The sequence below is a fragment of the Phoenix dactylifera genome, chromosome 11 (genome assembly GCF_009389715.1).
Source record: "Phoenix dactylifera cultivar Barhee BC4 chromosome 11, palm_55x_up_171113_PBpolish2nd_filt_p, whole genome shotgun sequence".
Lineage (NCBI taxonomy): Eukaryota > Viridiplantae > Streptophyta > Magnoliopsida > Arecales > Arecaceae > Phoenix > Phoenix dactylifera.
In genome coordinates, this window is record NC_052402.1 from 10,439,555 (window position 1) to 10,455,426 (window position 15,872).

General features: G+C 37.9%; 2 protein-coding genes across 10 annotated transcripts; both read right to left on the reverse strand.

Moving 5' to 3' along the window:
• Window positions 1-1,661: 1,661 nt before the first annotated feature.
• LOC120112380 lies at window positions 1,662-5,074 on the reverse strand. Of its 9 annotated transcripts, none has more exons than XR_005513879.1 (4): window positions 4,753-5,074; window positions 3,346-3,839; window positions 2,711-2,742; window positions 1,662-2,584 (listed from the first exon to the last, which is right to left on the reverse strand). XR_005513879.1 is itself a non-coding variant. In XM_039131559.1 (3 exons), exons 1-3 carry the CDS (start codon window positions 2,789-2,791, stop codon window positions 2,010-2,012), a joined length of 528 nt encoding a protein of 175 aa, XP_038987487.1. In that variant the 5' UTR covers window positions 2,792-4,138; the 3' UTR covers window positions 1,662-2,009. The 9 variants fall into 9 exon arrangements, 1 of the variants encoding a protein (XP_038987487.1); XR_005513880.1 differs by having other exon boundaries at window positions 1,662-2,589; XR_005513883.1 differs by having other exon boundaries at window positions 1,662-2,341; window positions 2,470-2,589; window positions 2,711-3,839.
• Window positions 5,075-8,535: 3,461 nt separating this feature from the next.
• LOC103715005 (MYB-like transcription factor EOBII) lies at window positions 8,536-11,066 on the reverse strand. The gene is made up of 3 exons (XM_008802504.4): window positions 10,646-11,066; window positions 10,409-10,538; window positions 8,536-9,145 (listed from the first exon to the last, which is right to left on the reverse strand). The coding sequence occupies exons 1-3, from the start codon at window positions 10,851-10,853 to the stop codon at window positions 8,836-8,838; spliced, it is 648 nt and encodes a 215-aa protein (XP_008800726.2). The 5' UTR covers window positions 10,854-11,066; the 3' UTR covers window positions 8,536-8,835.
• Window positions 11,067-15,872: the final 4,806 nt, after the last annotated feature.

The following is a 15,872-nucleotide window of genomic DNA, read 5'->3' on the forward strand; positions in this document are numbered from 1 at the left end:
CCTTTTGCCTATATTTTCATCAAGGCTGAAAACTCTACAATTAATTTTGAAATTAAGGTTTTCTTACTCGGTTTTGTTTATTCTAGATATTCAAAACTTTATAATATGTAACCAAAGTGTTTTTAGCTAAAGGATTGCATCATTTTGTTCATATGAAGCTCTCATTGCAACCTTTCTTAGCGTCATATTGATGTAAAATGTGAATGCTGTTTTTAGTCAACATTGGGAGTTAGACCAAGAGCAACTGCATTAATTTTCTGTTGTGGCAATGGAAAGCCAGACATCTCTGCCATCATAACCAGCTCATCTTTGCTGGGTCCTACGTGTTCCATCACCTTCATCATGCACTGTACCTTGGAGAGCTGTTATATCCTGCTGCCAGGAGCATCCCACATCAACTTGTGAAGACATCAATGGTGCTACTTGTGCTACCATGCAACCATCAAAGTTGAAACAGTAGCAACATCAGCAGAAGATGACTTCCCACAGAGCATGTCAGGAACCAGTTGTTTTAAAGTTGCATGAATAAAAAAGAGTACAGCAATTTATCTCAGGCAACGAAGGAGAATTACCAAGGAGGAAAGCTTGATCACAGTATCGGAGAATGGATTAGATCATCTAGTAGAGAGCTTCACTGAGGTGGGTGGAGAACAGAAAGCTGCCTAAACCCAACAGGCTATCTCTCACTAGCTCGAGGAAGCTATCAACTCATGCAGCTCAGCACAGATAACCTTTTGCATTCATCATCAGAATGGAGATCCTCCTAAAACTTCCAAACTTGAAGTCTCAATTCTGTTGAAGGAAGGATAATTTAGTAGATTGGGTAAGAACATCAGGAGGATTCATTTTGAATATGGTACTTCTGAGAAGATCGAGTAAAACTTCCTAGTTGAACAGACCAGAGCTAAGTGCTATGCTCCTTGTAAAGAAATTTGTATACACAGTTAAAACTGCAGTTGTACTTATAAGGCCATCTTATATCTTATCATAAGAATCAAGGCATCAAAATATATGGTAGGCTATATAAAATGATAATTCCAATTATCAATCGTGATACAATAAGACACATAATGCCACTATCACTACCAGAAAACACGCGTATAGTGACGGGCAATCCCGTCACTATATCGTGTTTCCGGTTACTAATACGGGATTTGTGACCGGAGCTTCCGTCACTGAATTGGTTACAAAAACACGCGTCACTAAATTTTTAGTGACGGCGGTGATTCCCATCACTAAACTCCGTAACAGAATCGCCGTCACTAAGCTGTTACAAATCCAAACATTAAAAATTTAAAAAATTATGTATTTCCCGTCACTAACCAGTCACTAAGGTAGTGACGAGGTAACTTGGTCACTGATTTTGTTACAGAATTCGGTTACAAATTTGGTCACTGATCTGTCACAACCTTCAGTGACAAATTTAGTCGTCACAAACATGGTCACAACTTTTGTTACTAAATTTGTCATTAATCCCGTCACTGACCTAGTGACAAAGTTACCGTCACCAATTTGTCAACTCACTGAGCAAAATCAATTTTTAGTAACCAAAATCTTGTCACTAAGTTTCTGGCTGCTCGTCACAATACTTGATAAACAATTCAGTAACCAAATTTGGTCACTGATTACATTCCAATAACCTGGTACATTTGGTACATTGATTGGCTCATAATAATAATATCATTAATAGCAAAGGCATTCAACATTACGCAAAAGTCATTTAACATGTCATTCAAAATAGACATCAACATGTTCTAAATCCATCAAAATCAAAATCCAAAAGTATGTCATAGAGATCAACAGAGATTTCATTCCTCCTAGAAATACAAAGACCTATCATCTAAAACAAAAACAATCATAATGAAGCATAATCAGCAGAACTAGAATCACAATCAACATCAATGCTGGCAACTTGGCTCCTCGAGATCCTGCTTCTTACCTTCCAATTGGTTCTCTCCACTAGTTTCAATACAAATTTCTCACCATTCATGCAGACTGGACAAGATGGGTCAAACTTCAGTCGCATGCATCATAATTTCCAAACAGTTTGCATGGAAGACATGCCCACAGACCAGAATAGCCACTACAGATATCTCTTTGTTCAGAACCAGTTTCTGGCTACTCCACAAGGATCTATCATTCAATACCTTTGAGCATACTCTGCACATTTGTGAATCAGAATAAAGGGAAGTTGATGAAAGCTGAGTGCTTGAATTTGCAAGTTTGTTGGTGCAGTAACTTGAGTGTCCGCTTCCAAATGACCATGTCTCTCCTTGGAAAGAGGACATCAATTTAGAGATATCAACTGAAGGCCAAACATCAAAAGACCCAACCTGGGAATCTGGGATCCATCATTGGATAAGTCAGTGCCTGGAAGAACAAAAGACTGCCTTCCTTCAAGAGAGCTGTCCTCATTTAAAGATTTAACAGGTGGAACTCTGTTATCAGAGAGTAGTCTTGATATCATACTTGATGTTTGGCTTGTCTTCAAAGATGATGGGCCTGCTTTAGAAGCCGATGTAGATGGAGAAATTGATGGCTCAATACATGGTGCAATTACTTGTGATCTACTGGAGTCTCTTTCCTATGCTAGGTTAAAAGAATGCAATGTTAAAATCAAAGCAAACTTAATTGAGCATCAATCATGAAAATTAACAGCAAAGAATGAATAGGAATATCTAATAAATGTCTCCATTTTATTCCAGCTCACATTGAAGGGTAAATTTCTTCTGATGGATCCATCTGTTACAAGAATAAGAATATTAGATGAGGAATTATGCAAAGAATGCATGAAAATTATACCCTCTATGCAGCATTGATTGCATTAACATGAAACATTTATCCACTAAAATTGCAGCAGAAACTTTATTATTCTACAGAAACAAGTTAAGAAGAGTATTGAACATGATTAGTTATCCAGCTACACTCTTCAAAATTTCCTAGGTACGATAGATTATGATAGTATTTACCATAAAAAGAGGATCATGTCATAGTTTGACGAGCCTGAACAACTGATTGGAAATAATTTGACATTTATAAGTGGAACTCGTGCAGTCTCTTTCTAGACATGAGCTGTATGGATTAGAAGAAATCCATACTATATGCCACAGCTTGCGTCAGTGAAAATCACTTCTAAGTTCTGGAATCTACTGATTTGTAAATTCTTTCATGAGTTAAAGGTAAGGGCCGCTCTGTTATTTTGTTAAATTGGAGTAAAAATTTTATTTATAACAGCATTTCTTCATATTGTAAAACATTATGTAACTATTAGAAAATTCTATAGCTAAAAGCTTCTCAGCACAAGAATGTTTTCCCTAAATATAGAACACAATCCAAATATTTTACCTTCAGCAGCCACTTTGGAGCTACAACCAATGCTCAATTAATCAGGAGACTTCAGTTGTCTGAGTGCCTGAGAAGCTGCTACCGGTGTCTTCCCAGCTAGAAGACCTTCATGATCTGTTTCTATGCGATGCTTAAATTTTGAGTCAATATTCCCACTGTTGTGATGAGAAAACTCAGAATGGTTGTCGAAAACATCCATTGTATGAGTTCGGTTGCCATGTAGAAAGCTCCATCTAGAGGAGCATCCAGCATTCTTATAAGCAGATGACTGTCGCTCATCTTGTAACAGGAAAACAAAGGTTTCTTCCTTGGAGCAGCCACACAACAGATGGCCCCCATAATCTTGATGTTCAAACTAGAAACCACAAAAAGAACGACTAGAACCCTCCAGAGTGAAAGGAACCTCAAATAATTTCAAGTAATCCTGATATTTAGAGCCAACATTATTTGCACCAGTTCTTGGAGAAGAAACTACATTAAATCTCCAGCTGTTCCTGTATGCATTAGATGGAAATCAGTCAATCATAACAACATGAAGGTCAATACAAGGAGCTAGAATTCCAAAAGTTATATACATGCAGACTCAAATAATAAACAATCATAGAGTGGTACCACAGGTAGAGAAGCGCAGAAATTCACTCAATTAAACGGCAAATGAAAGAAAACAAAAAGGACCAATTCATCTAAAGAAACTTGATGAGAAAGATCATCTTAACACAGCCTACATATGTAGAAACAGAATCTCTGTCCAAAATAACCAAAATCATATATGCCTCCACAACGTAAAAAGAGGTTGTGAAAGAAATTCTCATCAAACTCCTAGAAGAACATCAGGAAAAAAAGAACTTCAAGAAGAACATGGAAAATTCTAGTCTAGTTTACTATTTTATTATTTATGCCATAACAGACCATCTCATACCTTTAACAAATTTGGTGAGCTATTGATTCTGGACCAGCGTGCCACAAAAGAAGGCAATCGCCAAATTTCACATATAGTATCAAAAGAATGAACAGAATAAGAACTGGCACAAAATATTACATCAAAATATCAAAAGAGATTTTAAGTAGAAAGGGAATCTAGATATTAAAATGGCACAAAATATTACAATTACATCAAATGAGAACTGCTATAGCAAAATTCAGACAGTGCAAGCAACTGGTAGAGCCAGCAATCATTAATCAATGTTTTTTTTTCTTTTTTTCTGATGATAGCCAGCAATCAAAGTCGATAAGAGAATAATGCAAAATATTAAAAGGACATTTATTTATGTTATAAAAAATATAACAATATTTTCAGAACAAGATCAACTCTTTTTGCTAATCCTTTCCTTCTATCTGAAAATTGAAGTTTCTTGAATGAATTTCGATAGAAGATATATAGATAGAAAGCTTCGAAAAAAAACTAACCACGAAGAGCATTTAGAGAAGAGAAGCAATAGAATCGATCCAAGCCCAACACCATGGTGCCTCAGAATCCAATCCATCGCCACAACCTTAACCTTCGGGCTCTTATAAAGGAGTTTCATCAGCCGGTGCGGAACCGGAAGGATGCCCACGAGAATGTCGCCATGGCTCCCAGCGAGAGAGAGAGAAGGTCGGAAGGTAGAGCGGCGCGTGGACGGTCTTCCGGTTAGGAATTTGTTGGATTTGGGTTAGGGAGGAGGAGGAGGGGTTAGGGATCGCCGGGGGGGGTGGTTGGCGGCCGCAGCGGTTAGGGATGGGGGATGGGGGGTGGGGGGCCGACTGCAGGGTTTAGGGTTTAGGGGGGGAGAGGAGGGTTATTTGGGCAGGGGAGGGTGATTTGGGCGGGGGGCTGACACTTAGTTTCATTTTAGGTTTCCCTCTTTTTACTTTTTTTTTTTTAATTATAACTACTCAAAAATAATATTTTTTATATTTTTGGAATTACAAATAAAATTTGGTGATGGAAATTTCTGTCAATAATCCGTTACTGCCAAAAATAATCTTTTAAAAATTTATAAACACTTAGGTTACGATTTTTGTGACAGCTGAATTTGTCACTATCTCGTTGCAATTTCGGTTACCAGTTTTGTGACAGATATCCCGTCACTCCGGTGGTCACTAAGTTTTAGCGCTCATGCTATCCGCGTATTTTGTGACCAGTCTGTCACTAATCTGTCACTAAGTTCACACCACGGTGACCAAATTTCTGTCTGTCACTAATCCGTCACAAATAGTGACTGATAACGGGCCGTCACTAGTTTTCCGTCACTATACGCTTGTTTTCTGGTAGTGTATTTAGTGCATTAAAATAACTTGGAAACCAAAGTCCGGTCAACTTCAGAATTGTTTTTAGAGAAGCTAACAATGTTGTAGTGTGAATGCCTGTGATAGATATTCCTTCTAAACTATTAGATATTTTATTTTTTGATTCTCACGGATATATTTACTCTAGAATGGTTTAATAAATCCGATTTATCAAAAAAAAAATAAAGTCAATTTTTCCATCATACGGCAACTATTTATATTGTTAAAGATGCTTCATAAACATTTACTCCTAAGTTTTGGACATTTTAGATGTTCCACTATATCTCGATCATCGTAGTATTTCTTATTTTAGATATTTGCCTAGTACTTGGAAACCCACAAGACCTGGTATTCTGATCTGTTTTTCTTTTGTAATACCGCTACCCTCGACTCACCAAAAGATAAAACTCCATCTTACTACATAATATTTGAAAAAAAAATCTGAAAAAAATGCAGTAATACTAGTGAACAGCCTCGTTACAACTTCAACGATCTCCCACCAAAAAATACTAACCGAGGCTTAGCGTACGTAGAAGTCCAGTTGTAGAAACATGACGTCTATCAGCAAATTTTAATTTGTATGGATACAGAAACAAACCCAAATTCATTGATTGCAGAGCCTAATCCATGTGATGCAGATGGTCCAACCATATATATGCGACTCCAAATGCTAAATAATAAATAGGGAAATGTGAACCTAGAAGGTCAGGTCAATATCAAGTTATAAATGTATCATCAAGAGTACGTTTCAATTGTCTATCAAACTCACGTGCATTGCTTGTTTGACCTACAAAGCCGTAGTGTTAGGTTTGAGCTCTCTTTGCATCCAAGCACGAGAGAGCGAGAGCGAGAGAGAGGAGAGATCCTAGTCTTAGATTTTTGACTTACATGTGCTGCAATGCCTTAAACCTATGTACATGCTTGAAAGTAAGAAAAGTTTGTTTCTTTGTTGAGCTAGAGTTGTATTATTTATTTCTTTTGATTTTTCTCTACTTTTCTATTTTTGCGACTGCTTTTGTTTCTGTCACATTGCCTCATTCTAATTTAATCTCTGATAGATCGATGTTGTAGTAACTTTTTCTTTTCTTCGTCTGTTATTACTTTTGCTTTTTAATAAAAACTGGTGGCTGCTTTCCCAGCGACCTTTATTGTCAGAATGCTTTTTGATACGAGTGACTAATATTAGTTCATGCAAAAAGACTTTGGACCAAAGAATATTTTTATGTTGTTTTTGAAATGGATTGATGCGATGGTCATGCTAGAAAGTTTGTTATTGATACTCCCAATCTAAAAGATACCATATCCATTTTCTTCGAACCAAAGTAACAAAATAAAACAAAGAATTTTGCACGATGAGACTTTCGCCAAACACATTGGCCCGATAGATTGCTGAAAGTATCAAAAACAGCAACTAGAGTAAACTTTCCATTTCCATGATCTTAGCTCTTATCCAATCCACCTCCTTCATTAATTAGGATGGGGTGGCTTGTGTCTAACTATGCATCCGGTTCAGCCTGACTTGCTTTTAAGAGCTACTTTTTATTCATCAATTCGTTTGGCCAGACCAATCGCGGAGTCTGGTCTAGGTTGGAGACAGTATTTAATTTCCTCATCTCTCTCACTTTATTTTTATGCCTCGAGTCATATTCCTATCAACTTTCCTCATCCTTATCAATTGTCATGTCATTCCAACTCACACAAATCCTCTCATTCACGCATGCGGTGACGGAGACCTTTTACCCCTCCAACAAAACGTGACTCGAAAGGACATGAGGCCCATCCTCCGGGACGCTTTCAGCAACACATCCAGCCGAAACAGTAACACCCCATGGCCACCTTTGTGGAAGTCCCTACCTTCTGAAAGGAAAGAGATGCCAAACCCTTACCTTATCCGCCCAAATAGAGCATGTGCACCCCTCACACCTTTGCCCACCACCCCATCCACAACTTGGGGCTCATGGCCCCTCCACAGATCTCAATTACCGCACGTTTGTGACGTAGATAGATGGTACATATATCAAATATCTCGCAGAGACCAAGGAAGAGTCGTACGTTGTAGGACAAGCTCATGGCTCATGGTGTTCCGCAGGACGTCCTCGATGAGATCGGTCGCCATGGTAAACAACTAATAGTTAGGCTCCTGTCCCGTATCTAACTTCCCTTGGCCCGGCACAAAAATGGCCGACGCCTAAAGGCGGAATCGGGTGTGCCTCCAATGGCTAGGTTGGCAGAGGATAGAACTGAGTGGTGGAAAATGTTTGAGAAAGGGGACATGCGTGAGCGCATGCATGTGCATGCGCGTGCAGGTGTGCTCCTACTCATGCCTCAGCTTGCCACACGTAGAAAAATATCTTCATGGTAATTAAGTTTTTACCTGCAGCGATAGCTTTAAACTAAGATAATTACATGATTTCGTTGCATCTATTCCTACTTTACTGTCTATTGTTTTCGTTGATCGCCTTTATATTCTCTTCTTTCAGGTTGCTACGTATCATCATTTTCTTCATAAGCAATATAATACTAACGAATACGATAAGCATATATGCATAAGAATGATAGTGATTATTATAAGAACTAAAATTTTTAAAATTTAATGTGATGCAAGTGTTGAGAAGATTCAGATTTGCGGGCAAGTTCTTAGCAGCCAATAAAGAGCAAGCCCTTCAGTTTCCAAGTGTGCTTAATTTTGAGGCGGGCCAACAATAAAAAATATCGACTTTGCTAGCTAGGTACCGGGGCGTTTGGCAGAGAGCAGATTCAGTGTTTGCTTTTAAGAAGTTAACAGCAAATAAACTCTGCAGTTAGGCCATCCTAAGTAATATATATACTATTGATGGTATAAGATGAATCTTAGCAGCTGCAAGAACTGGCAATTTGCTCCAAACATCAGAAAAAAAAGGCTGTTCTTATTATGCCCACTAGTTCTTCAAATATGTATGGATAAAGATAAATTCTGTCACTAGAAATTAACCATCACATATTGTAATCATAATTAAATCTAATCACTTATACAAACTATTGATCTTTTAGCCCTTCATTGTTGGACACGAACTTATAACTAGTAAAAACCAAGCATAACCATTATATCTCACAGTCCTTACATTATTAAGCTTAACCACATAGGTATTTTTGTACAGTAACCACGTACTTAATGCAACATAGTTTAATACCAAAGGGTGGTTACCATCATCAGCACTGTCCATGAGCATGATCACACTTAATTTAATCACCATTGAGAGACTGCATCGACCAGAAGTCCTCGACAGACCAGAAGTTATCGCTGGACTCAGTGGAGAATTGAGGTGCAAGAGCATCAGGATTGGTCTCGTGCTGTTCAGTGTAACTCGGCTGAGATCCACCATCTTCAACACTGTTTGTTTGGCTGGTACTGGTACTAGCTTCATCAGTAAGCATCACATGCTGGTAGTCGAAGGACTCGCCATGCTTAACCTTCTTTTGGATTCTTGTCCTCCAGTAGTTCTTTATTTCGTTGTCGGTCCTCCCAGGCAGCTGCCTCGCAATTTTGGACCACCTCATTGCAAAAAAGAGGATAGAAATTATCAAAAACGAGTATAATTACCTTAAATGCATGGATACATGGTGATGTGAAAGAAACAGTATGGTGCAGGCATGCATTTATGGAAATATTGTCAAAGTGGATTGAAAGGATGGATGATTTTAAGAGCTGGTGCATGCTACATAATATCTTCTCCTATTTAACATGTGACGCATTGAGCAATATATAATAGTTCATAGTCGTTCTTCATTATCTTATTGATAATTGTTTGTATACTCTTTTTAATGCCATTCTTAATGGGTGAAACACATTTAGTTCTCGTTCTCTTTAGTTCATAGATTTCAACATCCAATTACTTTTTGTGATTTATCGCTAATGTATGAAGGCGGTTTCAATGTTTTAAGTTTTAGCAATATTATTTATTTGAAGGTGACCTTTACATAGAAAAGATTTTAGATGTACAAATTTAAATGTGAAGTCTGCAAATTTTGATGCTTTAATGATTTTTTTTCTTTTCTTTTGTTTTAATTGTAAAATATCATTTCTAGGACTTGCATAAATAATATATTGATACTCTGTCATGAATTCAGATGCACCTTGATTTATGCAATTTTTTCAATATTGTTATCTTCTGAGTGATATAAAGAAACTATATCATGAGGAAAAGATTTTGTGAATTTTAGAAAGACAAGGAATAAGGGTTAATTTTCTAAAGTACGTTTAATTTTTCTGAAAAATGATCATGGTTCTCCAATAAAGAAAAGTGATTCAGTATTGTTAAGCTTCTCTCTTAGAAGTTATTTTGAATGACACAAAAATGCCACGGCCACATCCAAGTTCCAAAGGATAGATATATATTTTCCATTGTGATAAAAATAGTGAATTCGTGCTGTGAGGGAGAAGTGGCTCTTGCCAGTTTCTTTGTGCCCATAATTCCATACATGTGTACTTTCTAAGGAAAGCAGACGGAGGGGGAGAGAGAGAGAGAGAGAGAGATCACGCATAAATCTTTGAGTAGCATTATGATACAAAACATTATAATACAAGCAAGTGATTAGTAAGCATAGCATTTTGTCCATACGTATGTAGCCATGGCCATGGTTCTAGTTTCTTAATTATGTGCTTATTATGGGTTAACAGTATAATACAGACGAGTGATTAATAGTCCTAGCATCCCGTCCCCACATATATTGCCATGGCCATTGTTCTAGTTCCTTATAAAACCATCAATTCTATCGAAACCAAAGACTTCCACTCTCCTTTTGAACTTGAGCTCACCTATTTCCCCATCTAGCGTGGAGTTCCATGATCAGCAACTGCTCCTCCGGTGTGATGTTTCCCCGCCGGACGTCAGGCCTCAGGTAGTTCAGCCACCGAAGCCGGCAGCTCTTCCCCGTGCGATTCAAACCTTCACAAGAAGTTAATAACAAAGGAGAGAAAAAGAAAGATGATAGAAAGGAGCTGTTAAGATCGTGAGAGGCGAAGACAAAGCGGAGGTGAGAGAAGACAAGATACCTGCAGACCGAGCGATGTTGTTCCAAACACCCTCACCATGGTTTGCTATGTAGTTTATGAGGATAAGGTCTTCCTCCATGGTCCACGGGCCTTTCCGCACCTCAGCCTCTTGGCTGCTGTTTATCCTCTTATCCATGCTATTCGCTTCTTCCACCATGGGAGAGAAGAGAGGAGAGGAGGGGCCGGGGAGACAGAAAGAGTGTGACATAAATAGGAGTTTGGAATGTGTGGATGGTTAAGAAGGTAAGAGCTTGCTGTAGGCTTATAGACGAAGTAATGAAAGGTTTAGCTTCCTATGAGAAGAGTAGATTCATTTTTTCTTGGTCCAAGTAAAAGGTGTATTTCTTCCTCCTTTTTTTTCAATGTAAAGTTGTAATGGTTTTCTACATTCAAGCAATGCTTCGTCACTCTTCATGTGGCAATACAAGTGCTTCCATGAGTTTATAATATATACCCATTTCCAATGTTCTGCCAAACTGCTATTAAGGAACAAGGCCATCTTTAAATGTTATTATAACTCAGTTTGGTACTGCCGCTTGAGCTAAAGTTTTAACCATTTAACCAAGTTAGGTACAGAGTTACAAAAAAACCCACTAAAGACGTAGACTACAGACGATAAGACTGGCTGTGGTATATACCGTTCTCTTCTGAGAAGCTAAGTACGTAGTTGTTCTAGAAGATCGTGGCGCTTGAAATTTTGATCAGTGGTTGACAGCTACCGTCGTATTGAACGGTTTGTGTCACTGTTCAATAAACGTTCATGAATCTTACATTCGTGCCCATAGCTAATTCCATGCAAATATGCCAACCACCCTATGTTCTCTTGTGAACTACCATGCAATTTTTGGGAGTGGAAATGGAAAAGTTTACCCAGCTTCTAGGCATGGCATATGATTCGTCCTTCAAATTAATGCATTCGATCCATCCGTCATCCCTTATTCTTCGACGTGGCACCGTGCACAGGTCGACAGGTTTACACATTTGCTTTGAGAATACAGTCGGATTAGGTGCGTCCTAGCTACGATTCAAACTTGGGACCTCTCTACGTACGCTCAGAAAAGTGGTGCCAACCGATGGAACCAAGTCGATCCTTTTGAGTGGCTTTAGACACCAATTTGGAGTCTACATATAAATTTTTATCTGTGTGTTTTAAAGGCAGTGTTTATGGTCTGAGATGACTACTCGATCTCTCTTCTGGCCCATGCATGGTATCACTCACATAAAAGTGACAATACATCCAAGAGTGATGCCTTAAATGAGTGAATAAGATTGGTAACCGGAACGAGAAGTAAATAAAGCATTCACCTGGAAATTTCAAGTTTATTTGTAAATGGGTGGCTGGGAGGTTTTCTCGCACTTTTCTAAATGACTGCTCTGCACTCGGCTTTGCGGGTGGAAGTATTAGCAGAACTCGAGCAAGGTACGTGGCACACTTGCACTCGTCGATATCATCATTAGCTTGCATGTGGACGTCAATTCAATCTCTTAATTCGGAATTGCGTTGCAAACATGGCGAATCGTTCTCAATATCTGTACAAGATGGCGGTTGTTGACATGAGAACAGGAGCAAGTTGACGGAGAAACCTTGTCGTCTTATGCGGTCATTTCGGATGTGATGAGTGGAGAGCTAGAATTACATTAAAGCTTGCTCAAAGTTTTGGTGGACACAATATGCTAAATAAATGACAATGATATGTGGCCAGCAAGGATGCAACGCAGTTTGAAGTAGATATGAAGCATGCTGGTCTCTTTACTGGGTCAATGGTTTGAGAACCTAGTTTTCAGGATAGCAAACAGAGGAAGAGAGCATATAATACAAATGGCTTTCAGAACCTAGTTTTCCTAGTGAGATGTTGTTCTTTTTTTTCTTTTCTTCTTTTCTTTTTTTTGATTAAAGGGAGGTGTAAGCCACCCAAATTTATTAGAAAGATTAGAAGAAGTACAAAGTGGAAAGTACAGCTGAAGAAACTAAGAGAGATGTTGTTCTTAGTGTTCAGAATCTTCAGATAAATGCACTATAGTTACACGCCCCACCCTCCTTTTCTCTCTCTAGAACGGAAGAAATTATAAAAGAGGAGGACTTCATATTTACTATGCCTGGGAACAGGATCTTGAAGCCAAAACAAGTCACGGCGAGGCTCAAGTTGAAAGTATGGGTATTGAGCGCGTTCTTCTCCGTTGACGACAATGTTTGAAGACCTAGGCCGCAAAATTTTGCCGAGACGCCGTTTGACCCGACCACACACCTAAGGGGAGTATGTTTTTGTTCTTATTCAAAACTAAGAAACTCATCAATATATTCTTCTTCTCTTTTATGTAAAGAGAGGCAAAAGGAGCCACCTGTTGATATTGAAGATTAATCGTATTTACAACAGAGATGAGGGACAGAGATGAGTTACATTGTCAAGAGAAGAGAGGAATATATGCGAGAAAAAGAAACTAAATGGCTCCAAACCAAATTTCTGATAATCAGGACAGAAAATGTTGATGCCCGTAAGAAGAAGCAGTCATCAATTCTTTTTGAATGCATTCGATAGTAGCTATTGATAAGATTTATTATGAGGTGAGTGGTAAATAAGTTGAGGACTCCATGCATGTTATATGTTCAATACCTAACAATGGAGTTGTGTAAAATTAAACGATTACGATTGGTCTGAAAAGTTTTCTCCTTTTTCATCCGCGTACGCACACGAGAGAGAGAGAGAGAGAGAGAGAGATTGCAAAGTAAAGGCCACATGATTCGGTTCTCCCATTTCAGTCCATTTATTATGCCTCTTTCACGGTTGGCATGCGTACTAGTGTATATATCGTCTCATCTATCGCCTAAACAGCAAAAAAATCGTATGGCATTAATGATCTTATCCATTAGTACATGCCTGTGTTACTTCATTCGGTGCTAGGGCCACCGACTTTCATGTAAATTGCCATTCTTGCTTAATATGTAATCAATAATTGATAGTAACGAAGTGAGCTTTCTTTTTCGTGCTACATCTATCACATATTTTTTGGAGGAACAATTTAGGAGTTCGGAAATAGAGTGTATGTCACTGAATATATGGATCTTTATATAGATGATTATCATCATGCATGAGTGCGTTAATTCTCCCCTTGGAGATGAGAAACTAATACTATCGTGCCACTTTTATTACCCCTTCACACATTTTAACTATATCTAGCTAAATGGCTTGAGTTTATCTGTCCGTCTGTATGTATGTATGTATAAATTCATAAAATTATCTCGAAAATGATTAACAACCAAGACAAGCAGAGAACAACTGGAAATATTTCCAAAATCATCATAAATTGATAATATGCGCTTCAAATCCGTAACAAGAGAGTAAAGAGTATGCATCAGCAAGAGTCATGGTTGAGTCAAACTATTATTTGTGAATTTTTGTGAGTGTGCTTTTCCCCTTAGTAATACGCCAGCCCGCTTGATTGTCTCCCCTCAAATGAAGTTTTAGAGACAAAAAGAAATAAAAAATAATATACCTGCATAAGATGGAGCATTTTCATTCAGACACATAAATAATAGAAATATCTTGCGGAAAACTAATCTCAAGCATTTCACTAATTGATGTAATTACAACAATCATCAAATAGTTCTTCCCATCAACCCGATGGTATTCTTTGCATATACAAAACAACCTTTATTTTATCCAACAACTAATCTCCATTCTCGTTTTATCTTCTCATTAGAAAAATTTGGAGTTGAAACTATGGAAAATTTGAAAATATTTGATCTTAATACTAATCTTTTTCTCCATAGAATAAAGAGACCTTTATCGATCGGTTAGTATTTTATTTCTTTTGCATCTAACTTTAGCTTTGGTTATGTTCTCCTTAATAAAGTTCAGGATTCCCAACAATCATTTCAAGGAAAGCACAAGTTGTTGTACGATTCCTACATTTTAAGAAACATAATCTCAAACAGAAGCCACATCTTACATAACGAGTCACATTTTAAGACCTAACCAACCAACTCGGCATCCACATGCATACATGTGCAGCTACAAGCTTTTCTTACTTCACATAGTAAAAGAACCTCCTATATTGCTAGTTGAGTAATGGAAAAAACCAACTCCATACCACAATATCTATGTGGAAACATGGAACAAGTTAGGAACAAGTCTATTCATGAATTACGGGCTTATTTCATTGAAGGGTCTTCTATCTTTTTTATGATCGATGGCTCATCGGATAATCCAAAACAAACATGATTCTTGCATGACAGCGAAAAATGACTAATGCCAGTTAGTGCAATGTCGTGCTCTATAAGAGAGATGAGTCCAAACACATGTTAGATATTAAGTCACGAGTCTTTATGCAAGGAGTTTGGTACATGCCTTTCATTGCAAACCTCTAAAAAAGGAGTGACATTGTCCTGTTCATACAGTTTCTCTTGTGCTGCTCCCATGAATATTTCGTTCCCCTTGGATGCTCTGCAATGAAATGCATTTGATCGGATTCTTCTTCCAATGCAGGAGGAATGTTGACTTCAAGCATGGACTTTGTGGTCTTTATATTATGTATGATTCGCATTCAATCTGTATTTGTGTGCAAATGGAGGATGATTACATGTGTTGTGTATCGCATAGCTTGGTCATTGTTAAGTTATTAATTCCACACAAAAAGTTAGGTAACACTCACACAACTCCAAAATTTGTGATACATAGCACATGCAGTGTCCTTCACCAATGCATCCATTTAGATTTAGCACTACTTTTACAATCAAAAATTTAATTATCATCATTTTTGCCATTGTTGAAAAAAATAATAGCAAAGAAAAAAAAAAAGGGTACGAGCCTAACTGCAGACCATAAGAGATATGGAGAACAAATATGATAATTGCGCAACCCTTATTGTTACAGGAGGGTTTTTTTTAATGATTTTGATGATATTTTCAGAACTACTTTAACTTTAAATTAGCAATTAAATATTATTTGCTTACTCATTAGTAATTAACTAGTAATTTGGCCATAGAAAGCCAGTATGGCAGGGAGATTTGCTGCTCCTGCACGCCCTTTCAAGATAAAGCCATGGGACATACGGCAGTTACACTTACATTTACTATTACTCGCGAGTGTTCTGTGAGCTATGCACGTAGTTATAAATAAATTAAAAAAAAGGGGGATTGAGAGGGAAGGAAGAACAAATGGTGGCAGTTTCTCCTGTATGGTCTTAGAGCGTGGGTCCCAAGATGCCACATATCACAGGGCACTTCACT

Bases quoted from the DNA above. Each gene is read 5' to 3' on its own strand.
- LOC103715005 (XM_008802504.4), bottom strand. From the start codon at position 10,853: ATGTCACACTCTTTCTGTCTCCCCGGCCCCTCCTCTCCTCTCTTCTCT. The intron at 10,539-10,645 runs GTATCTTGTCTT...CTTCTTGTGAAG, and splicing joins CAACATCGCTCGGTCTGCAG to GTTTGAATCGCACGGGGAAG. The intron at 9,146-10,408 runs GTGAGCTCAAGT...TTTTGCAATGAG, and splicing joins CACGCTAGATGGGGAAATAG to GTGGTCCAAAATTGCGAGGC.
- LOC120112380 (XM_039131559.1), bottom strand. From the start codon at position 2,791: ATGCATTCTTTGCATAATTCCTCATCTAATATTCTTATTCTTGTAACA. The intron at 2,585-2,710 runs GTGAGCTGGAAT...AACCTAGCATAG, and splicing joins GAAGAAATTTACCCTTCAAT to GAAAGAGACTCCAGTAGATC. The intron at 2,342-2,469 runs GTATGATATCAA...GATGGATCCCAG, and splicing joins GAAGACAAGCCAAACATCAA to ATTCCCAGGTTGGGTCTTTT.